The sequence below is a fragment of the Haliaeetus albicilla genome, chromosome 10, assembly GCF_947461875.1.
Source record: "Haliaeetus albicilla chromosome 10, bHalAlb1.1, whole genome shotgun sequence".
Lineage (NCBI taxonomy): Eukaryota > Metazoa > Chordata > Aves > Accipitriformes > Accipitridae > Haliaeetus > Haliaeetus albicilla.
In genome coordinates, this window is record NC_091492.1 from 31,865,544 (window position 1) to 31,889,699 (window position 24,156).

Sequence of the window (24,156 nt, forward strand, 5' to 3'; positions counted from 1 at the left end):
TTGGTTTGTTTGCTTTTTTATTATTTAACCAGTAAGGCAGTGTTTGGACACTGCTACCCACACCGCTTGCTGGTGGGCACGCCGAGCAAAATAACAGTGAACAAACCCCTTCACCTTTAGTAGAAGACCCCCACCCCTCTAGAGCAAGCTGCGGAAATATTTACACCTGGTGGTTTCTCTGTACAGCCCCGGCTATCATACAATTCACTTCAAAACAGCTATGCACAGGTTGTTGTACAAAAGATAGATATTTCCCCCGGTACAGTTCAAGCAATAAATTGTCCAATAATTTGTTTGCCTGTTTGTACAAGTTACAAAGTTGGCGAACATTAACTTTAAACTTGGGGTTTTTTTCATAGTTTAACGTGACTTTCTCCTGGATTGCACAACCACAGCCGGCAGCACAGGGAGGTGCCAGTCGGACCCTGCCGCGAGGTTTTGGGGTGCTTGGGGATGCCTCAGTCCCCAGCTGCGGGGGTGGGCAGGGGGGAGCACGAGGGCCAGAGCAGGGCAGGATGGGGGGGGAGCATCATGACCTCCAGGAGCAGCAGCTCCCCCTTTCCCAAAACCACGCTCCCCCCAGCCCACATGTGAGCAGAGAAATGGGGGGGCCATCCCACAGCAGACCCCCAGGGCCGGGCACATCCCCACCGAGCGGCTGCGGGCGTCCCGCCCGGCACGCCGGCAACTCGTTAACTCAACTTAATCTGCAGCGGGAGGATGCTCCCTCTTCCAGCATGGCAAGGGTCCCGCAGAGCTCCCCGACAGGAGCTGCCGCTCCCCCACGTCCCCCCATGCCCCGTCCCCGTCCGCGCTGCTGCGGGGACGCGCTGGGGGACAGGCGGCTGCAGAAGGGTCTGTGTGGGGACGGGGCGTGCACGGGGAGACCGACGATGGAGACGCAGCAAGACAGAACGCACCAAAAAAAGAGCTGCGCCGTGGCCAGCTGCGGGGTTGAGCTCTCTGCAGGGGGGGTTCCCCAAGTGTAAGACCCTGCCGGAGCAAAACCCACGTGTGCCCCTGCCTCGGCCGGTCTCACGCACAGTTGGGCTGCTCCCCTCCTGTGGCTCCCAGCCCAGGGCAGGCTGTCCTGGCGTGATGGGGACGCATGGCACAGCCGGGGCCCGAGCTCTTGCACAGAGCCGGGAATATCAGCGACGTGTCCTGCTCCAGAAATGATCCCGAAGGATCCCGCTGAGCAGGGCCGTGAGGCTGCCGGAGCCCCGCAGCGGCTGGGGGTCACCGCCGTCTCCCCGACAAACTCCGCGTCCTCCCAGCGCCGCAGCACTGTCCCCTCCTGCAAACACCGCCCTGCCCAGAAGACAGCGGATAACATCTGCCCAACCATCCATCCACCAGCACCGAGCCGCAAATCCCAAAAGGACTAAAACAACCTTACAAACATCTGAAAACTCTTGTGACACCCTCACAGCACAGGGCCGGGCATCAGCTGTGCTGGGGCTCCTGGCCAGCCCTGACTCCTCGCCCCGCGCACGCCAAAGACAAGGTAGAAACGAGACGAAAAGAGAAACACGGCGACGCGGTTAGCACCGAAGGGTGGGACGAGCTCTTCACCCTCCAGCCCGTGGCTTTAGGTGCTGGCTATGGCACGGGCGAACGCTGCCTGGGGATAACGGGGAGGACAACCCAACCCCGCTCTGGCCGGAAAAGCGAGAAAGCAGCTCCGCAGCTCCTGGCTGGAGTCCGTGGCCCTTCCCGATGTCCCGACACCTGGCCGCGCTCGGCCCACGGGGTCGGCACGGGATGCCCACGCGGTGAGGAACCCAAATGCTGCCCCGGCGCCTCGATCCCCGGCACGCCGCGGGGCCGCGGCTACCAGCGGCGAGAGCCAGCTGCAGCGAAAGCCAAGGCTCCGCGCGGCCGCCCCGCAGGCAGGAGCTGAGCTCAGCTCAGGCGTTTCTCTCGCCGCCTCTCAACCCACGCCGGGGTCTCTGCCGGCGAGAGCTGCTGGTGGCAGGGTCTGCGACGCCGGTCAGCGGGGCTGCGAGCTCCGCGGCCGCCTTCCCCCAGCAACCAGCACCTTCCTGGACTTGCGGAGACACCAAAGCAGCACACAGTATTGCTACTGTGCCAAGTGGGAACTTTATTCTTTGTTGTGGGTTTTGGTTTTTTTTTTTTTTTTGCTATTTTTTTCCAAATAGGTTAAGGAGGTGGCTTTGAAGATGGGTTGGATTTGGATTTTTTTTTTTTTTTTCCCCCAGCAAAATCTGCAACACTTTAATAACATTACGCCCAGATATCAGCTCTGTTAGTTTTCACATGTCAGAGCCACGGAGACACCAGCAGCAATAACCTGGGAACGGAAAGACTTCCACATTGCTTGTGCATTGTCTCAGTTTTTTTTCTTTAAAAAAAAAAAAAAAAAAGCACAACAGAAAAGACACAAACATTGATGAACATTAAAAACCTGTACATTGTAAAAAACAAAAAAAACCCAACAAAAAAAAAAACAAACCCCAAACAAACAACAAACACCATCATTCTCTTCCTTTGAAATCAGAATCAACCTAGGAACGTTGCAGGGGGGAAAAGAAAGATCCATCGGGAAGGTGATGGCGCTGGCCTCACCGCTGGACCCGCGCATTGGATGCGAGGGCTGCCGGGAGGCTGCGGGGGCTGGCTGCCCACCCAGCAGCCGGAGAGGCAGAAAGTCTGTGCCGTGCTCTGGGTTCCTCTAGCGTATAGAATGCAAAGCATTTAATACTTTTTTTTTTTTTTTGCCATTTTTTTCCCCCAGAGCGAGAAAGCAGAAGTGAATGAAAAAAAGTCTAATATTTTGTTCTTTAACCATGTAACTGCAGATATGAGCCAACATCATGGAATGAAAAAAATAATGTAAAGTAGAGCATTCGTGTGTATCACAAAAATACAATAAAAACTTTTTTTTCCTTTTTTTTCTCTTTTTTTTTTTTTTTTTTTTTTTTTTTTTTAAAGTTTCCTGTGAACTCCCTGCCACGCCAGCCTCCTGCCCGCTCTGCCCCTGCACCCGGCCAGCTCGGAGGGCTCTGGAGAATCAACATCTACAACCAGCAAACAATTTCTGCTGAGTCAGCAAAGGTGTGTATAATGGGGGGCCCTACAACCATGGCAAGATTTTGTTTTTTTTTTTTTTTTTAAACTAAGTTCATACATTCTCCTGCCTTACAGATAGCTTTGATGGATCATTGTTACCTTCTGTCTTTTTTTTTAAACCCTTCCACACAATGGACAAACGCATCAAAGCCTGCATGTAAGAACAGAACCTCTTTTACAGCATGTAATACTGTGTTTTGTTTAAGTCCTTCCTTGCGTAAAATATTGACATAATTCACTGAAGGTATCAAAAATATACCCTGTAGACCAATACAATTTACAATTGCCTTTTCTCACCATTCAGAAAACAATGCACTTAAAGCAACCGAGCCCCTCCATGGGCAGCGCGCGAGCCAGCCCGGGGACATCCCTGCCCACTCCGATTTAAGCCCGGGATCGCTTCCACGGAAGGGACCAGGATTTTTTTGTTTTTTTGTTTTGTTTTTTTTTTTTTTTTTAAGAAATAGCTCTTCACTCCCTCCCCTGCCCGCTCATCCCAACCATGTTCGAGACTGCTGCGGAGCTGATACGTCTTGCAACGTGGGTATGATGGGCAACCAGCCCTCAGATCAGCTGGGGGGAACCAAACCAGGGCGTTCCATCCTATTTCACTTCTTAAACTTTTTTTTTTCTTTAACCCGCTCAAGGTTTTGCATTTCTGCAGCACAGCCCCATGAGTGGGATGCGGGGGAGCATCCCACAGCCCCTCACTTGACTCCGCGGGAGCGCACCGGCAGAGTGTCCGAGCGTGCGCGGCCCCGGGACGTGCGCGCTTCGGGCACGTGGCTGCTCATATAGTCCCTCGTGAGCGCAGGGGTCACTACCCAGCAAGGCTGCCAAGATCGAAGATGGGTTCCATGGGTTTTGTCTTGTTAAGGCTTTTTTCTTCTCTTTTTTTTCAGACTGAATAGGATGCAGAAATTTCCAGATGTTGAGAAAGAAAAAAAAAAAAACCAACAACAAAAATTTACCCTCCCCCCCATCCCCCCAAATTGGCTGGTTGGGAATGGAAGGAGGAAAAAAAAAAAAAAAAAGGAAAAGGAAAAAATAAAATAGCTCTGCTCCTGCATCTTCGCTCGTGAGAGCCGGCGGGGCCGGGGTGGCGGGCGCTCGCCCCGGGTGTCCCACTCGCTCCCCACGCCCTGGGTTTGGTCGCCATCTCCCTGCCCCGGTTGGCTTCATTCACTGTCCGAAAGGGTTTCGTACTGGGAGCAGAGCAGGGGCTTGGGCTCCTCGTCCCAGGCATGGTGCTGGCTGCCGGGGGTCCCCTGCGGCAGGGGGGCAGCGGGGGCTGCCGTCACCACCCCGCTGGGGAGCCGCATGGTGAGCGGGTTGTAAGGGAACGGCGTCGAACCTGCGAGGGGAGGAGGGAGCAGAGAGTCAACGCCGGGGCCGGGGTGGCTGCCCCCCTGCAGCCCCCCCGGCGAGGGTGGCACGGCGTCCCTTCGGGGACACGTCCCCGCCGAGCCCTACCTGCGGACGATGGCCTGTCCTCCCAGACGCGGTTGGTGAGGGGCGTCCTCCGGTTGCAGTCCCCCTCCGAGTGCACCGAGGAGACGGAGGGCGGCCGCTCGCCCGAGGACAGACCCGGCGCCGGGGACTTGGCCTTGCGGCTGTTGGGTCTGGCAGCGATCTTTGGCTTCCCCCCTCCTCCTGCAAAGAGAAGAGCCCGCTCGTCACCCGGCTCGTCGTGATGGGGCTCGGGGGGTCGGGGAGGGGGTGCGGGTACCCAGGGCTTCCCTTTTAAGAGCTTGGAAAAATAGCTCGTGGCGGGAGAAAAGCTCACCCCACGTGCCGCCGGCACCACGGCGGCGAAGGGTGATGGGGCGAGCTCTCCGCAGCGGGGCGGGCGGGCGGGGGGCTGCGGTGGCTCGAGGAGGTTTCTGTCCCCTCCTGTGCCGCTCTCCACTTTGTGGGTTGATGCTATGAACCGTCCCGTGGAGCAGATCTGGGGCAGGAGCAGCCACGTGGCTTTGGCTGGGCTGTTTCTGTGCAGGGTCTGCTCCCAAGCCGGCTCACGGCTCAGCCCACAAACACGAGTCGTGGCGCAGGAGCTCCACGTGCCGCCGCGCGGCCAGTTGGCAGGGACGCCCCAGGAGCTACGTGGGCGCTGGAGCCCTGAGCACATTCCCCATTCCCGTGGTCTACATGGCCAGGATGGTCTTTAATCTGTTCTTACAGCAAAATCCCTGGTGATGTTTAGCCAGTTTTTAAATGTTTTAAAGCCAAAACAGCCTCTGCCGCGTAGGTTAACCCGGCTAAACTGGGGGGAGCTCCCAAAAGGGGGAGGGATGGATGGGCTCTGCATCCCACCCTGCCTGCCCAGGCAGCCTCTGCCGGGCATGGGGAAGCGTGGCTGGAAGAAGCTGCTGGTTTCATGCAGGAGCCAGAAAAGCTTTTCTGCAACAAGCTGAAGAGCACCGGGTCTGAGCTGAGCCGGAGGAAGGCGCAATGTGTGCCCCCAGGGCCCTGCTCCTCAGCTTAGGGGGTTCTGCGCCCAGATTGCCAAGGGTGACCCCCAGCACCAGCCGCTGTGCTCTGCGCAGGGTGCTTGCAAGAGGCTATCTGCCCTTTGCGGGCGCGCGGGGGACAAACGCTCTCCCCCATCCGTCCCTGGTCCCCCTCCTCTCTTCCTTAACTGGAGATCCGCAGAACAACCCTCCTGGCTCTGCTCAGGCCTCCCCCGAAGCCGGGCAGACCCCATCTTGGCACCCAGCCGGCTTTGCAAGCCCTGCCGGGGCCCATGGGGCAGCTCAGCCCCAGCCCTGTTCTCTGAAGTTGTCCCCCATCTACCACTTTAGCTCCCTTAAGCTCCCCCTCTTGCTCCAGGCACCGCCAGGTCCCATCCAACCCTCTGTCCCAGGCCAGAGCCTGACCCAACACCCTGAGCCCAGGGTGGGGAGGGACAGGCTCCTTCCCTTATTTTGGGAGCAGTGATGCTCCCTGGGGTTTATAGACAGTTTGGGGTGGCTATTTAGGTTTATGGCTTCAGTCTTTTGGGTGTGGATTTTTTCTCCCCCCATAAACCTTTCCATTGTGTAAAAAAAAAAAGAAAAAAAAAAAAGAAAAAAAAAGAAAAAAAAGAAAAGGAAAAGGAGATATTAAAAACCAACAAATGGGGAAAGGCACACAGTCAGTGGTTTAGAGAAAGCAACAGCACCTTCTGAGACTATTAAATTAACATCAAACAAGACCAGGATTAATCAGCGGATTCACAAAGCTTGAAGCTGGGGGAGGGAGGGGAGAAAAGAAAACCAAAATGAACAAAAATGGGGCAGGGTGGGGGGGAATAAATCCACCCACAAAAGGGGAAAAATAAAGGCTGAGAATTAATAACACAGAGAGAGCGAAGGTGGAGAGGGCTGCAGACCTGGCAAGGAGCGCACGTCCTCGTTTCGTCCATCAGCAGGAGTTATGGGCATAGCAGCGGGCAGGCTTGCACTGGCATTCAGAGAGTTAAAAGCATTGGCACTGAGAGGTGAGCGCTCTTCCCACTGCTCGTCATATTTACCCATTAGGGCTTTCCTAATTATTGCCTCCAACCCCATGTTGGTACTGGAATTCTCTTGGACCGACTGGCTCCTACAACTGATTAGCCCTGGGAGATACGGGAGGGGGAGGAGAGAGGGGACGGGAGATGGGGGGGAGCCAAATGAGAAGAAAGATGGGGGGAATGGGAAAGGGGGAGAAAGGAGACAAGGGAGAAGGGAAGAAACAAACAGTCAGCACATTCTCGCAAAGCAACAAACTTTGTCATGTTGTTCTTTAAAGCGCTGCAATGCACCCGTCCTCCTCCTCCCCGCTCCATCCCGCCCCAGGGCTTGGCAGGGGCTGGCGGTGGGATGGGATGGGACTTACTCTGGGATTTGGGTTTCTGGGGTGCTGCAGGCAGGCAGGGTTCCCTGGGGCCAAGGGCTTGGAGGATGGCGGGGATAAGGGGTTGTCGCTGAGCCCCGGGGAGCGACTGCAAGAAGTGGGGGGGACGGGGGCTGTGCTCCCAACACAGCCAGGCTTGGCATGGGAGCAGGAGGAGAGTCACCTGGATGTGGCGTTCATATGGATGCACGCACAGATCAAAAATTGGTGTGCCAGGAATTTGGAGGCTGGGGCAGTTTGCCACGGAGGAAGAATCAGGGAAGGAAGAGGGGGCACCCCACAAAAACACTTGATTGGAAAGAGGTGCCCAGATTTGGCCCCGGCACGAGAGGTGGCAAACGCAGGCAGCCCCCAGACGAGGGCACGGGCCCTGCGGAGCTGCATGTGTGGGGTCGGGCTACGCTGGGGAGAGGGGAGAGTCCTTTTGTCCCTCCTCACTTTCTTTGCAAGCCCCCTGCCCATTGCCCCAGCCCGCTCCCTTCCTCCCCCCCCGGCCGGGCGCCCACTGTGGACCAGGGCCCCCTCCCGGGCTGAGCCGCGGCTACGGGACAGGATGCAGAGGCGAAATGGTGTGTCCGCGTGGTTGTGAGTCTCAAGCCATGCAGTTATGGTGCAGCACCGCACAGGGACCAGAGGGCACTAGGCTCAGCCACGCCACCGTCATTCCCAGTGTGGCAGTTACAGGGAACAAGCAAGGGCAAAATACAGACATAAAAATAGCAGGCCGGCGAGGGAAGCCCCACTGGCAGCCCCCTCCCAACCTCCCCAGGTCACCCCATCCTGGGGGTGTTTGCGCTCGGATTGCTGCCCCTCCGCTCGGAAAGGGACGGATCCTGGGTTCGCTTGTCTTCCTGTAAACAGGCAGGGTCTCTCCTGGTCCCCTCCGGCCAGACCCTGGCCCTCAGCTCCCTACGCTCTGCCTTTACGCCTCCCTCCAGCACAGCAGGAGCGGCTTTGACCAGGGGATGCTCTCAGGAGGTTGGGACTCACCCCCCCAGATTTTGTCTGCTGTGGACCCTTGGGTCCCAGCTGCCGACATGAGTCGGCTCCTCCCAAGCACGTTCACGCCGGCGAGTGGTCTTACACCACTGATGGCTGTGCCTGGCCCTCCTACTGCACAAAGTCCTTGCCCACAGCACCTCCTTCCCTTGGTTGTGGGAAAGCTGCCATTCCTCCTACTTAAAACTAACAACCTGAGGGCATTCCTGCTGTAGGAGAGCATCAATACTTAATCAATTAAGTATCAATTAATACTCCTCAATGGGGATTCGTTGCATTCATTTGCGAGCCCACCTGGACATTGCTGCCGCAGGTGGCAACGGCTCAACAGCCTTCACGCCGTCTTTCTCCCTCGGGCTGGTCTCTGTCCTGTGCCGGGGAAGCCCATACTGGCCACCCGACTCCGCGGGGCTGCCTTCTGCCCCTCTTTGACAAAATCCCTTCCTTAAGCTGCTCCTCTCCTCCCTTCCCAGCTGGGCTGGAAGCTGTGGGCCCAGCAGAGCTGGGGAGGGTGCAGTGCCCCTGGGGAAGCTCCTAAATCACCATTTCAGGTCCTGCACGGTGGTTCTCAGGCTCAGCACAGCAAATACATCTCCACCGGTGTCTGGGGGACCATCGTGAGCCCTTCCCAGCACCCTTAGGCCCTGAGAGCAGGGGGGCTCTTTGGGGGCTGGGATACAGTCCCAGGTGTTAGCCAGCGAACCCCCAGTTAGGCAGGCTGGCAGGTTAATGCTGGTTGGGGCTGGGGACTCGCTAAAGCCCACCATGGCTGCCTGAGGCAGCACTCAGATACCACCACCAAAACTGTTCCTCCAGAACCGGGTGATCAGCCTGAAACCCTCGACCCGCCGGGAGCTCCCCCTTCTGCACAGCAGCAGAGCTCCAAGCGGTCCTGCCCACAACACGCTTCTGCGTGGCACCGGCTGCACCGCCATGGCCGGATCTGGCCACCAGCTGAACGTTTCCTCCCAGCTCCTGAGAAACTGAAGTCAACCCACGCTTTAAGCACTTGGAGGACTGAGCACGCTGCCGGCACCCCTGTGCCCGAGCACCTCTCCATCTCCCAGATAACACCTCCTCTTGGTCCTCAGCCATCGCCAGTTTGCCCAACACTCACAGTTCAAGGCTACGGGGTGCTCCTCTCACCCCAGTTTGCTTTCGCGACCGGCTCCTGCAGCCTGCCCAACCCACGGTGGCACAGAACCTGCTTCCCACCCTCACGTTCCCTTTTGCTGTTGCCCTCCTACCCCATCCATGGGTGACCACAAGGTCCCACCAAGAGCAGGGTGCTCTCTCCTGAGCGCGAGGTCCACCTTGCTATAGTGTGACCTTCCGTTGGCATCAGATGGCCAACCCTTGCTTAACTTTTCACTTCTCCTCAAACTCTGTCAGGCTTTCCAAGGAGTTACACTGCACTGTCTCCAACTCAACAGCAGGGAGTTACGGTGTGTCCCAAGACTTCAGCCTCGCAGCAGCTGTTACGCTCGGTCTTATGGCAAAAGGAAAAAAGGAGATGCTTAAATCTACCGAGTCTCCTGCTCTCTGTGGCTGTGAGCCCTGTAGGGAATGAGGTATGGTACAGGTATATGGGAGTGTTACCTGCTCCGGTAATCGCCGGCATATTGAAAATCTCTGTCCCAGGCTGCCCAACATCTGGAGAAAAACAAAGAAGCTCTTCAGTATGAGAGCAGTATTTGCAGGCTGGCAGTAGGGAGGGACTTGCTGTGCCACCCACGACAAGATCCCGGTGTCCCTGTCACGGCACCCAGCCTGACAGCACCCCACCTCCCCCAGGCACTGGGGTGGGTTTGCGGGTGCTGGCTGGGACCAGGAGTAATTGCCTTTGGGAAATCCACAGCGGGCATGCCTTGCCAGCTGGGAAAGGGCAGAAAAGCAGAGCCCAGAGAGTCGGGGCGATGTCTTCATGCTCAGAGCTGACCTCCCTCCCTCCAGCCCTTTGAATTTCAAGTTCCGTGAAGTCAAACCCTCTCTCCTGCCTACAGGATTTCCGAAGGTTCAAATCCCCACACCCAGGGAGCAGGTCTGGGCAGTGGGGAGGGCGAGGAGGAGGAGAAGAAATGTTAAACCAATATTTTCCCTCTTAGCTGAGCTGTTTGACTTGGATATTGCTTTCCTTAGAATAACAGAAATTCTCATCAAATAAGAGGCGTTTCCTATTTCTATATATTTTCCCTTGATAAGGGAAAGTGTGGAAGGTCATGGGGTTCAGCCTCATGTCCCCAAAGGGGCATAACAATACTGTTGGCTCATGGTAACACCATCCAGGAGACGAGACAGCTTGGTCCCTCTTATCCGATGCAGCTGTTGTAAGATGGATTCAAATTGAATTAGTATTGACTGTATAATGCTGGGCTAAATTAAATTATGATCCTATCTACTCTATTAGCGGTTAATGAATGAACGGGCTGAATTTCTAATATAAGCCAGCCTGCTTAGTTTTACAGAGCTACGCCAATATTGACGTAGGGCTTAAAGTAACGCTGGGGGGAGATGCATCTCAAGGAGGAAGGATTCAGCTTGGCTGGCCATTCATTAAAATATCAATTGCTCTTAAGCCTCCTCCGTGCTCAGCTCATTATTTCCTTCCTATTGTGGTTATCTGGCGTGGGTGAGATTGACAGCCCCAGAGCAAGGAGACGTGGGGCTGGGAAGCCTCCCGTTGCCTCCCCAGAGGCACACAGCCACTGCTGGCACCAGCACAGCTCATCCCAGGAAGCATTTTCAACTTGCACTTCCCAACAAACCACGGCACGATGCAGAGGGAGCTGGCTGGGAGCTCCCAGCCCTTAACACAGCAGCACCCATTCCCAAATCTCCTTTGCTTCATGTGTCCTCAAGGCTTTTTTTCCCCTCAGTGCCCCACATTTGCCTCCCCACATGTCCTTACTGTACTCCGTCTCATTTTTGTTGGTCGTGCTGAGTTTCTTGATGATCTCCTGTTTCTTGGACTTCACCATTGCAGAGTTGCTCTCAGTCAGCTTGCTGAAGAAAGCTGGAGGCTGAGTGTTGTTTCCTGGGGACTTGGACCCCATCCTGCAAAGCAAAAGACCATCGGAAACCTCTGCAACGTCTAGTTCACAAAGTCCTACCTAGAGAGACTCTTCCCTTTGTGTAACTTCTTAGAATCAGCCTGGGGGCTCCTGAGATATTCCGGATCTCCAACCTTTCTCCCTATCCCTACCGTAAATGTACCACATGGTGTTGAAAAGCCCCTACGAACGGACAGCAACCTGGGATGTGACATTGCTTTTGGCTGCAAGAAAAGCAGCCTGGGCCAGGGCGAGCGTGGGGATGAGGGGAACATCCCCAGGCCGTCTCCACCATCCCCTCCCTCGGTGTTACCTCTGGTCTATCTGCTCGCCCTCGCGGTACAGGATTGGGTACGTGGCGCTCTTGGCGTGCTCCGATTCTCCCACGCCGTCTGGTGGAGAGACCGGCTCGATACAGTTGTCCGACCCACTCCCGGCCGAGGCTTTGCTCTGCTCCGGAGACCTGCGGAGAGCGGTGGGGAGATGCAATCGTTTTATTGCAACATCCTCTGTCTCTGCACAGCAGCTTGGGGTCGGGAGGGGGAGAAGGACTAAAATAGCTTTTCTACAGCAGGGAAAAAAGCCAAACCTTCCACACCCCTGTGGGCTTACGGCGCCTTTTAACGCAAGCCGGAGGAAGAGTGCAGCTTGGGCATTTTTCTGCACCGCAGGCGTGCAGAGCAGGACTGAGCCGAGACGTGGCCCAGATTTCCAGGCAGCGGGCCAGCCGGCAGCCGCCCCAAATACAGCTGCCCAGGAGGGATGGTGGGACCAGTCCTGGGACTTGCTGGCTCAGCCCAAGTGTCCCTGGCTGGCAGGGACACGATCCCTGCGGAGGGCTGCGACGTTAACCCTCTGGGGACATGGCTTTTGATTCCCCATCATATTTGTGAACACAGTGGAGGGCAGCACCCGCCACCTCCTGTCCACCTTGTCTGGGGCCATGCAGGGGGTCGCTGGCTGCGGGCTGTGAGTCCGGCACTGGGGCAGCCCGGAGAGGACCGACAGCCCCCCGATGCCTGCCTGTGGCCAGCGCCTGGGAGACGGCCAGGCTCGAGCCCGTGAGGAATTTCTCACGGCGAGTTCTGGGAATTTACGTCTTTGTTCTTTCTGTGGTTTCTCTTCCCCCCCCCCAGTTTTCTTCATCACTGGGTGGCCAGGGCTGGGCTCTCTCCCCTAATGTTATAAAGCCAACTCTAGGACCAGAGAGAGCTGGGAAGAATAATCACATTTACTGACAGGGGACCACCAGTTTGGAGACACCACTCTTTCCTGGATGCATCTGGGTCTCTGTTGGTGTTTGGGTGGCAGGACAGACACCGTTCTCACACTTCCCATTTTTTAATTCCATACAACAGCAATCAGACCTGCCTTGTGCTGATACCAGCACAAGGATTTGAAAGTGACTTTGAAAGAAATACAGGTAGTGCCTGACATGGATAGTTGCAGCTGACAGGGCACATGTGTCTAACAAGCTTCTGATTCACTGAGAAAGATGAAGATAAAATTAACTTTGAACCAACGGAAAATACATTGCTTTGGGTTTTTTGGAATCATCTGTGGTCTGAAAGGTCACTGTGCCATGACCTGCCAAGGACTGAGGACAGTGACAGGACAAGAGGCAACGGGCACAAACCAAAACACATGAAATTCCATCCCAACACAAGAAAACACTTTTTTACTGTGAGGGTGTTCAAATGCTGGTACAGGTTGGCCAGAGAGGTGTTGAAGTCTCCATCAGTGGAGATATTCAAAACCCAACTGGCCATGACCCAGGACAACCTGCTCCCACTAACCCTGCTTGAGAGCAGGGCGTTGGGCTGGATGATCTCAAGAGGTTCCTTCCCACCTAAACTATTCTGTGACACCAGCCAGATCAGGAAGGGGATCATGCACGTTCTCCAGGGGGGTCTAGAGAGCACCTCTAGGACAACAGGAATAGCAAGAGGCACCACCACGGGGAAAAGCGCCCAGATCAGAAAGCAGTTTTACCCTCTGGGCTGTGTAAGCAAGCAATCCACGCAAGCACCAAGCTGGGGAACATAAATTCAGCAACGCCAAATTCCAGCCTGCCCTATGAACCCCCTTACCGGGGTGCCAGGTAGCCAAGGGCACCTGCCCGGCTCCTCACCCTGGGTAGCCCTGATCTGTCCGAACTCAGACTGGCACAGCGGGTGGGCAGAAACCAACCCGCGCCAGCTTTGGTTGGACACTTGGACCTCACCTTTTGCCTCCTTCGTTCTGCGGGGAGATCCTGGAGGTCGCTGCGTGCTCCTGCTGCTGCAGATACGCCTCACTGGGGGTGCGGCGCAGGTCCAGCACGGGGCACGCGGCCCCGGGGAAGGAGTACACTGGGGTCTGGATGTGGGAGTTGAGCTGCTGCGGGTGATGGCGTGTGTAGTCCTGCGTGATGACCTCCTAGAAGGATAAAGCCCTAAGTCAGAAATAGAGTTGGTTTCTACTTCTGGCTTTGCTGGGCTCAACTAAGGCAGGGCAAGCAGGAGGGAATCAGGCTGGTTTGTACCCGTGGGGATCTAGCTTCTGCCTCCTGCCTGCAGCAGCTCTCGCGATGGGCTTACTGGGGACACAAACACCCAGGCTGAACATGCCTGAAGCGCTCTTCTCTCTCCAGCCCCCAACCAGAGGTGCTGAGCTCTCTAGCATCACTCCCAGCCCTTCCCCACCAGACATGTTTTGTATCAGCTCTTCCCTCCTCCCAGGAGTCGCAGCGGGAAGGCAAGAATGAGTTTAATTACACTGATGTGCTGGGCCAGCGTGACCACCCGCTGGTTCATGCCCTTGATACTCTGGCTGGACTGCAGAGGCTGACACTGGGACTGGGGGCCGTCGGGCTGCCGGAGGTGCTGCAGGTGGGCTGTTTCGGGAGCCGAGGCCTTCAGCGAGCCTGGGGGGGGCACAAAGAAGAGAGCAGGTGTGAGATGATGCCTGTGCTCCCTTCCTTGAATGCCATCACAGCACGGTACTGGAGCATGGCGAGCGAGACCTGGCTGACGAAGCCCCCCACGCCAGCTCGGGTTCTCCTGCACCAGCTGGCACTGCCAGCCCCTGCCCTCACCTTGCTGTTTCTGCCTCAGGTCATGCTCCCCGTGCCCCTTCTCTGCATCCTGCAGCAGCTTGGCCCCTTTCTCATGGGACAGGCTGGGTGAGCTCACGGGACTCACTGCTTCCATCCGCTCAGGGCTGTAGCCTCCGTGAAAGCCTGAGGAAACAGAAGGGAGTTAAAATCAGCTCGCTTGGCTTTTCCCTAGTGCTGTGGCAACCGTTGCTTGCAGGCAGAGTCACACGTTCAGCAAAGGGGGGAAAAAAAAGATGACGGAAGACCTGGCAGGTCACATTGCAGGGACCCCCGGAGCCACCCCTGATGTCCAGTTGTCGTAATGCCTTCAGTAAAGAGGTGATGTCTCAGTCCTGCAGAGCTGGACGCTCAGCACCTCGCGGTGACAGCATGGGAGTCAGGAACCAAATTCAACCCCTGCAGCTTCACAGCTTGTTCCCCCCCTTTCCCCCACCTACTGAAACAGAAAAATAAAACCCCCACTACGCCAGGAGGGAAAGCAATGCTCTCCAGGCGTGGAGGTGGCTGCACAAGAGGTCTCCAAGTGCTTTACAAAGCAAAGCCCCAAGCCCAGCATGGCCAAGAGCAGGGACTTGAAAATTGGGCGCAAGGCCCTGCAGACTCCAGATCCTGCTCCAGAGACAGCAGACTCGCACACTGCAGGAGCAAAAAGGCTTCTTGACCCTTCTCTGCCTTTTAAGGCCTCTGCATAGACTCAAACTATATCAAAACAGGCAGAGCTGGAATGAGGGACCACCATCACCTTTCAACAGAGAGGGGAAACTGAGGCACGGACAGGTTATGCTTCCACAGACCAGTGGCGGAGGACAGAGGAGTCCCGGAGGAGGCACACGATGCCTCTCGCCAGCTAAGCACGTTTGGTAACGTTCAGGACTTTTGCCTCCACAGACCTTTACCCTCCTAACGCTCAATTCCTAGAAACTGCAGGCAAATGTGGCAGGCGACCCACAGCACTGCTGGAGGGTCCCCGGTGCCCAGGCACGGACACACTGACCTCACATGTACCCAGGGCACGGGGAGGGGAGGACCCCCATGGAGAACCTCCCTGCGCTGGGGACAGGGATGCAGCGTCCCCCATCACCCCATGCATGCCAGCACTGAAGGGAGCACAATTTGGATCCACCCAAGATGAAGTATTCTGCTCTGTAAAGATCCCTAACCAACAGTTAAGTCCTGAGGAACACCAGCTCCTTTCTGTAAGCTCATGGCCGTAGAAAAGCTGCCCATCTCTGCAGCACAACAACACTCAGCTGGAGGAAACACTGGTGCCAGGGAAAAAGGTGGAGGAAAAGCTCAGCCAGGCAGCGCGCCGTGGCCAGAGGCACATCCTTGGCCCTGTAGCACGCTGCTAGAAGGGGCTGGGACCAGACATGACCAAGTGGTGGGATGGGTGGGTCAGGATGCACCAGTGAGAGCAGCTCTCCTCTCTGGCCACGCTGCCATGTCCTTTCACCCTTGGGTTACAGAAGGGGAGCTGGGTAGCAATGTGCAGTGCTGATGGCCAAGAAAGATGCTTCAGCTTGAAGATGGGGCCCCATCAAATCCCCACGGGCTGCCTGTTGCTTCTGCACGCTGGTGGGAGCCTGGATGAATGCTCTGGGTGAAGGCTGGCCCCATCAAGAATGACCCAGAACTTGAATCCCACTCCCTCCCTGCACTTTCTTCTGGAGAAACTTATCCCAGCGCTTTTGTATCCTACACAAGGTTGCTGTTAGGTGGTTCCTGTGGTCTGCTCTGGAAATGGCTGCCAAACACAGCTGAGCTGAGTGATCCCTGGACAGCGATGTCCACGTTGCCCTCTTGTGCAGCATCCAGCACTGGGATCCCAAGTGAGGTCACCCCAAGTGAAGGGAGCCTGTCTGAGCGGCATCATGCAGCAGCCCACAATGCCCCCTGAGATCCTGCATGCTCAGAGGTACAACCATGAGCAGGTAGGTGCGTGTCTGACAGCCAGCAGCTCACACTCCTGGTTCTCCACTTCGCTCCTTTGATTTATTACCCACAACTGTTCCTTACAGACTGCCTGGGAATTTCTAATGATGGGGAAATCAGAATTAGCAAATTGCTATTGTCTGTAAAAAGCAATACCAGGAACTGAACAACGTTTGCAAAACAGGACTTGGCAAAGGGAAAAACTAAAAGAGGGTGGGAGAAGGGAAGATCCTTAAAACACACAAATAAAAAAGTCTGGAATAACACAACAATCAGGAAGCAGAGGGACAAGCACACTCAGGGACCTGATGAAGCCAATAGCCAAAATGTGCAACTAAAAATAAGAAATAATGAAATAAAATGGGTTTCAGGCCACAGTTCTCTCACCTCTCCCCTCCAATTTCTTACCATCACTAGTGGAGTCGTTACTTAGCGAGCCTCTTTCTCGCTGCCCCTTATCGCAAGACATTTGGCGCATGATAATCACATCTATGAAGTTGGCCGCTGTCGTGGTGGTCTTACCGAGTGCTCGGAGCTCCTGTTCCTGCATTGAAAAGGGTTTACTTTGATTCTTTTCTCTACTGTGCTGCTCGGGGCCCGAGGCTGCGTGCTGCTGGTCCAGAGGGTGATGGTGCTGCTGGCTTTTCCCCTGTCCTCTGCTATAGTGATGAGAAGAACCAGGTCCAGAGGCGGGTAAAGGTCTCGAATCCATGGCTTTAATGGGTGAAGGTGACTGTTCAAGGTTGGCCCCACTGGGCAGCTTTGAGGTGAAGACGTTGTTGTCAGTCTGGGGTCGTTCTGCCTTGGCTTCCCGTGCCCTCGAGGCCTCTTTCTGCAGGACAGCCGGGTCCATTGGGGCCGCGTAGCCGTCCACCGTGCTGATGGAGGAGCGCAGGGTGGAGGCCGAGGGGAAGGCAGCGGAGCGGATCGGTGACGTGGTAGTGGTGGAGGAGGATCTGGAAGGCAAATGAAGATGAGGCGAAGATGAGAGAAGCATGTGGAGAAAGGGGAGCACTGTTACCAGAGCCCCAGCGTTCAGCGCTGCCTGGCCGAGGTCCTCCCAGGGCTCTTGAGCATAGGGTTGGCCTGTGCAGGTGAGGAGGGCTTGGATGGAGCCTCCAGACAGTAACTGGCCATGGGTATTGGCTGTGGCTTGGATGCATCAACTGGAGACTATAAAACCCATGGACAGGTCCCAGAGACCTTCCTAACTCCACCACCAGGCAACTTTCAGTAAGAGAAGTGATACCTGTATTTGGGCATAGGGACACGCCTGCTTTCTTTCCTGGTAGTAGTAAAAGCCACCAGGAAAAGCAAAGGAAGTAGGCACCAAAATCTACCTCTCCCCATCACAACTTCCCTGTAAGCCCCAGTCCTGCTCCTGCTGAGAAAGGCCGAAACAACCCTTGCTCCATCTCAGAGGTGCCCCATGTGATGCTCACTAATTAACTGTCACAGTCATGCCAGTGCAGGGGTCCGGGCAAGTGGCAAGAACTGTGGCAGGGGGACGTACCGCAGGACGGAAGGGGTAGGGGTCTCCGAGGAGATGATCTTCATGCTCGTGTTGTGGAGCACGCTGGGGCGCTGCTGGATGGTCTCGTGGGTGCGGGGCGAGACAGGAGAGTGCTGGTGGCTGTGAGAGTGCGAGGATGAACGGCTGCTGGACTGCTCTGTACCTGGGGGAAAATACAAAGAAGGGCTTCTTTAGCTCTTTGTTTTATAGCCCCAACCCTACTTCCACCCAGCACAGGCCCCAATATGTGGTGCCAGGCTCCTCCGCAGCCTACCTGGTCTCCAGATGGGTGCATGCTCCACCGTGGTGGATGCCAGGATGGATTTTTCCCGCTCCCGCTCCCGTTCTCGCTCCCGCTCCCGTTCCCTCTCGGACACTGATGATCCCGACTGTTTGGTCATGTGCGTGGGGCCTCCTGAAACCCAACCAAAAGGCAGTGAAAGGGCTGCAGACAGAGTGATTTTCCCCGGGGAACACCGTCTGCTTTTCACATTGCTGTGTCTGCAGAGCAGGTAAGGAACGACTCCATCCAAGGTCACCAGGAGCAGGACAGACGGGGGCAACCAGTGCGACAAAACCCGGGCAAAACACACAATAGCTGTGCTGGTGCTGTCTCCAGGGTATGTCCTTCCACAAAGCTGCTTGCCAGCTGCCACTTTGGGGAAGAAGGGGTAAAAGCAAGGAAGCCCCCAACAAGCAGGATCAGAGGAGCTGGTTTAAGGGAACCAGTGGGCTGGTCCCTGCGTAAGAATGAATTTGGGCTCCCCGCATCTGCCCTAGCATGCTGAGCTCATGGCCCTGAATTGGTTAAGGGAGTCCTGCCCAACTGCTTTCCCATGGGAAAAGCAACCTGCAGCATTACCTGGGGAGAGCGGGGAGCTGCTGTGCCTGCTGCCAAAGGTCTGGGGGGGCCCGGGGATGTAGGTGATGCGGTCCATAGTGGTGGCGGAGGTGCCGGGGGTAGGGGGCACAAGGACAGGCAGGTGTGGCACTTGAGACAGGTCGATGATGCCTGGAGAGAGAAGCAAGAGGACTGTCAGGACGATACTGAGCCGCTGCAGCTTTGCTGTGCTGGAACAGGGAGTGATGCTGGGGACGGTCGACCTGTCCTGCTGCTCTGGCACAGCGCACGAGGTGCCAGTGCACACATGGCCCCCAGGAGCTGACTGTCAGGGGAGGGGACCCTTTTGCAGGCACATACAGCGTGTCCTGCTCCTGGCAATAACGGGGAGGAAAATGCTGAGATCTATCCTTGCTGAGCGAGGGGGCTGCAGACGGCATCAGCTGCAGCTCCCCGCAGCCGGAGACCAATGCTGCCCTGCCTGTGGAGGGGCAGGAGCACTGCACCCCACACACTCCCCAGCACGCTTTGCTTTTTGCAGAAAGACAGATATCCTTCTGGGAGTGTGTTTTAATCTCCAAAGGCCAGCAGGTCCAGGCTGGGAAGTGCTCCCATGACCCAAAACCAGAGCTGGACATAAGGAGCCTCAAGTAACTCAAGATGGCAAAAAGAGCATCAGATTCCCCCTCAGCTGTCCTCCATGCTAACCAGCCAAGTTCCCACACTGCTGGCTTGCACCGTGCTGCTGGCTCGGCCCTTGGCCCCAGAGCTAGAGGCGGCGGTGCTGGCCTGACCCAGCCTCCTTCTCCCAAAATGCCCCCAAACCCCTGGATGGTGCCATTCTGGGAGGACCTGCTGCATAGTTGAGGGCGAGGGAGGGTTCCCGGGGTGACAAGCCACGCAACATGTCTGCCCGCTGCGCCATGGCCGTGGCTGCGGCGTTGTGGTGCATCTGCTGGGATGTGATGTAGTCGTTGATGATGGTCTGTCGGTTCTCCATGGCAGCTGTGTCTGGGTAGCCCCGAATGAGGTACGGGGGGTAGAGGTGGGGGTACGTGGGGCTTGGAGCCAGATGCCTTGGCAGGTAGTAAGCAGCAGCTGGGAGAGAAAAGGATGCAGATGTGAAGTGGCTTTCCCCAGAGACCTCAGCCTTCGGAACATAACAAGGGAAAAACCGATCCCAAACAGACCGTGCCCTCGCCGAAGGTACCTGCTTCCAGTTGGATTCCCCTCGGGATGGCGGCAGGGTCGAAAGCCAGCGGGATGTGCCCTCGGTACAGGTCAACCCCACTCACACCACGGAGCAGGTGCTCGTACGGGGAGATGGGGTGGTGGTGGTCGGCCACGGGAGCATGCGGAGACTTGGAGTTGGTGAGCTCTCTTGATGTGGGGGTGATCTTTCTGTCCTGGGACACTGGCTTCCCGGCAGTAATGCTCCCTGCAGTGAGCAGAAGGAAATGAGTCAGAGACTGAGTGCTGCGGCCAAGCTGCGTCCCCGAGGGATGCCCGCGGCCAAGCATGTCCCCCAGGGATGCTCACAGCTACCCTGAACTCGAGGGACCTTTCCCTCCTCCCTGCACCGCCATGCCCCGTTACGCCACCAAGGCCGAGGCGAGGCAAGCCAAGCCCTGGTTGCACCCGGGAGGAGAAGCCTGTCCCAAACCATCCGTTCACCCCAGCACATCCACACCAGGCGGTCTGTGAGTTCATCCTGGCCCACGCAAGCAGCCGGCGGTGGAGCCTTGCTACCACGCTCCTCGGCAAGAGGACGTCACCGCTGCTGGGCAGAGCCGGGGACCCTGGAACTCCCGGCAATGGTGACGAAACACAGTTCAGAGTGTTTGAGCACCCGCCACCCTCTGGCGCCATAAGCTCTTTCTCAGCACACGGAGGGGAGGTTGGATCATGTCAAAGACTTCTCTCGGTTCTCCCAACCTGAGCTGGGCATTGGTGGCACTTCTTGCCCAACCTAGGATAAGCGTCACCAGCTATTGTGTCTGTAACAGCAGGCTGGGGACAGTGGCTGACACAGAGCCACACCAAATGCTGCCTGGGCAGCAAGGAGCAGCCCTCTCGCGCACACACAGACGGATCCAGCCCCATCGTTGCCGACTTTAAAACAACTGGGGTTGCAACATGGGACACGTGAAGCGCCACTCCTGCTCCTTTCACGAAGCTTGGTGTCTCGGTGTAGCTGCTAATAAATCAAACCTACTGTTGGGGCAGAAGGAAAGCTCAGGCAACTCAGGGAAAGGTGCCTTCCAACTCTGACTCACACCATGGGGACTCCTCCTACAGATCCTCTGCACCCCAAAATCCTGTGAGCTCCGGACACACAGAATCCACCTTCCCACTGGTGTTTTGCACGAACATTGATTTTTCCCTTGGGATTCCTCCCCACTGCCCAGGTGCTGCCTGCCCTGCACTGTGCTCACCGTATGTGCCAGTCTCAAAGAGCCACCAACATCTGAAGGCTTCCCCCAAAATGACTGACCTAACCAGGAAGACAGCAGGGGCTGCGGCAACGGGACACACCGAGCACAGAGAGCTGGAGCTAGCCCAGCTGGCAGCAAGTCATGGGGGAGGCTTTTTGGAGGAGCTCAGCACTGCACAGCCCCATCTCCCACTCCTCGCTGGGGAGGCGCATCCCGGCCTCGGTTTTTGGCAGACGGTGATGTCCTGTGCTGCACGCCCCCAAATCACAAGACTCTTGGGTTAGGACAAGGATTTGCAGGCGGAAGATGCAAAAGGACCTGAAGCAGTTACGCGTAGCTAGCAGGCTTGGTGGGACAAGGTACCTTAGGGACTGGCTTCAGCACCGAACCTGCCCACAAACGTGTCACGAAGCAAGAGGGTTTTTTGACCTCTGGATCTCAGCGTGTCTCACCAGAACACTGAGCCCAGCCCAGCCACCTGCCTGCTCCCCTGGAGCCCCAGGTCTGGCTCTGGGGGCAGGAGACGACTGATGCCAGCAGGCACAGGCAGACATGCTGCCCGGATCCACCGGCTCAGAAGGGATTAGATGTTCCTGGAGGTGGGGTGCCCAGGTGATGGATGAGGCATAAACACATGAGGTAGGCAAACACACACCAGATTGCTGAAAAGATCCCCCCACCCGGTGCACCAAGCACTGCTTTCCTGCCCGCCTGTAGAAACAAGGGTGCCCTGGGCCAGTGCTGGGACAGGGAAGACGCTTTCGAAACACCACCAGGTTCACCGGCCACGGTCCAAGTCTCCCTTTGGTTACCCCGGCGCAGACGTGGGGTGCCCTAGCTGCAACTGTACGAGCATCCCCAGGAAGGGAGCTGAGCCCCAGCCGTCCCTGGCAGCTACCCAGTGCTGTGAGTCAGTGGCGGCCGCAGGCAAGAGTGGGCGCGGGGTGCCGGGGAGAACGGGTTCGACAGGCACCTGCTGGGAATGGCTTGGGCAGGTGGGGTCAGCAGCCACCTTCCACGCACCTTGCCCGCTCAGCTTGCTAGGAACCTTAGCATCAAAAACAAGGTTTGCCAAGTACCTTCGTGCTGCCGCGGCGTGGACTCCCGCGTGGAGACCGGAGACCCTCTGTGCAAGTGGCTGCCGAATGCCGTGCTGTGTCCTGCCTGGTGGTCCTCGTAGGTGAGGGCACTTTGGTGGGGCTTGCCCGGCTCAGGTACTATCACAGGAGCCCCTCTGGCAATGGAGCCACCCGAGTTTGTCACTGGGCTTGGCCTGTTTTTCAGGCTTTCTTCATAAGCTCTCTCCAGATTCCTCGGATCTTGGATGACGTCCAGCGAGTGCACAGAGTGAAAAGTCCTGCCGGGACTGCCAATGATGGACCGCACGTCATGCTTTTTGGTACTCGAGGAGGAAGAGCCGCTGTCGTACTTCAGTGGGGTACCCTGGGGACAGAAGGCAGAGAAGACGTCAAAGGGGTGTAGAGCAGAAGGGGATGCAGCGACCGCATCCCAGCAAGTTTCAACGGGACTCGTGCTTCCTTGTTCAGTGGGTCAGTACACCGGTTTACTTGGTCAAACGGCAACAGCCGTCGGCAAAGAAGAGATAATAGCTCCGCATGGTGCAGGGCAGGGTGGAGTGCCCATCTTGCATGTCTTGTTGTGCTCCAACAAGATGATGATGAGTCACTGCCGAAGGCTGGCTGTGCCCATCACGCCTCTCTCCTACACACACTGTGAAATGAGGTAGGACTATGAGGTGCCATGGGAACCCTCTAAATATTTGGAGCCCAACAGGAGACAGCATGCCACATTTCATCCTAACTACTGGCCTTGCTGGGTTGACACTTGCCCATAAAGGGAGGAGACCAAGATTATGTGCACCCAGAGTCAAAACTGCCGAGGGCACTGAGTTGACTCTGGCCTTGAACAAGAGCCAAATGCGTCCCCTTCCGTGTACACATGTGGATGGAACATTGCCTTCTTAATGTGCCAGGGGGTGCTGAGCTCCCTTCCCTGGGTTTTGTATTTATCCACTGGGAAAGATCATAGAACAGTTTGTGTTGGAAAGGGCCCCATCAAAGGATGGAGAAGGGCAACCTGTACCCAAGCAGAGCCTCAATTCTAACCAGTGATGTGTTTGCAGCCTGAAGCCCTCTCTGCTCCCCTTTTACCTTGGGAATGGTTCCCAGGGTCTGTGCAAGGACAGCAGCCTGAGTAGGACCAATCTCATCTGCTGTTTGCCCCATGCTCACCTGCGTGATGGAGCCTTCCTTCAGAGGTCTCGTCAGAGAGATGTCTGGCGTCCGCCTCAGCTCCTCCCGGGGAATCTCATGGATTGATCTTCCTGCTTCTTTCACCGTGGCCACTAGGCCTTCATGGGCTGGTTTCATTTTCAGAGGAGTAAGGCCCTCGTGAGACCTGACCTTGTAGGCATCAGATAAGTCCCTCGGTGGAGTGTTTTCCCTCTTGAGCTGTTTGGCTTCTCTTCTGAGGTAGTCCTCATGGGCCTCCACGTAGGACCGAGGTATTCCTGCAACCCCCAAGCAGATGATGGATGCAGAGGGTGATTCCCAAGCCAGACACTGGACTCCCAGTCCCCGTGTGGATACTCAGTTCAAGGGGGTCTCTAGTTAATGCATGTAACTGGTACCCAGCTGAACACACAGAGCAGCTATATCACTAATGCAGCTGGACCACCTCACATCTGCCACCAATTTCTGGACCCATTTTGCACTAGTTTCAACCTGCCTTCATGTGAGTCACTGAAAATTCTACCCGACTTTGGTGAGAGCTTAGGTTGGTAGAAGCTGAGCAAGACTGAAAATCTCTCTGAGCACATAGCCGAGGCTGCAGAGATCTACAGCTGGACCTTGATGTGTCCATCCTTGTTTCCTTCTGCCCTAGTCTGACAACAACAACAACAAGGGGCCATGCATGTGAGATACTTCCCCACGTTACCTCTGGCTATGGCCATCTTCTGCTTGGAAGCTTTACCTTGTGTAATTGAGCCCCGCATGTGATGCTGCTCCTTTAGGTTATGGGGACTGTGTCGGTCTGGAGGGATTGCTCGACCCATGAGACCTAGAACAGATCCAAGGGGGAAAGTTGGGTTGTGACACAGGAGTTCGCTTACAATGAATACACGACAGTGTTACCAGGGACTCCTCAGACAACAAGGAAAAACATCAACAATTTCTAAATTACTTAATTTGTCTTTTTTTAAAACGTGCTTCCTTTTTTTTTGTAGTCCTGAAGCTGGTCTGGGACTGGACAGAAACCAAAGGCAAATGGGGCAGTTTGTGTCCCTTGTTTTCCCACAC

At 56.2% G+C, this 24,156-nt stretch overlaps 1 protein-coding gene across 18 annotated transcripts in view; it reads right to left on the reverse strand.

Moving 5' to 3' along the window:
• NCOR2 (nuclear receptor corepressor 2) overlaps positions 1–24,156 on the reverse strand; it is a 260,599-nt gene continuing 236,443 nt past the window's right edge. For 9 of the 18 annotated variants that reach the window (XM_069794863.1, XM_069794861.1, XM_069794859.1 and 6 more), the window contains 18 exons: positions 23,831–23,917; positions 23,089–23,366; positions 21,916–22,279; positions 19,612–19,839; positions 19,254–19,499; positions 18,423–18,572; positions 17,835–17,975; positions 17,561–17,723; positions 16,456–17,003; positions 14,095–14,238; positions 13,775–13,923; positions 13,243–13,436; positions 11,332–11,481; positions 10,877–11,022; positions 9,568–9,621; positions 6,464–6,691; positions 4,567–4,746; positions 1–4,447 (listed from right to left, as the gene is read on the reverse strand). In XM_069794863.1, the coding sequence (XP_069650964.1) occupies positions 4,272–4,447; positions 4,567–4,746; positions 6,464–6,691; positions 9,568–9,621; positions 10,877–11,022; positions 11,332–11,481; positions 13,243–13,436; positions 13,775–13,923; positions 14,095–14,238; positions 16,456–17,003; positions 17,561–17,723; positions 17,835–17,975; positions 18,423–18,572; positions 19,254–19,499; positions 19,612–19,839; positions 21,916–22,279; positions 23,089–23,366; positions 23,831–23,917 (3,626 nt within the window). In that variant the 3' untranslated portion in view covers positions 1–4,271. The remainder of the gene's footprint in view (positions 4,448–4,566; positions 4,747–6,463; positions 6,692–9,567; positions 9,622–10,876; positions 11,023–11,331; positions 11,482–13,242; positions 13,437–13,774; positions 13,924–14,094; positions 14,239–16,455; positions 17,004–17,560; positions 17,724–17,834; positions 17,976–18,422; positions 18,573–19,253; positions 19,500–19,611; positions 19,840–21,915; positions 22,280–23,088; positions 23,367–23,830; positions 23,918–24,156) is intronic. The other 9 variants (XM_069794865.1, XM_069794864.1, XM_069794874.1 and 6 more) reach the window with 4 other exon arrangements.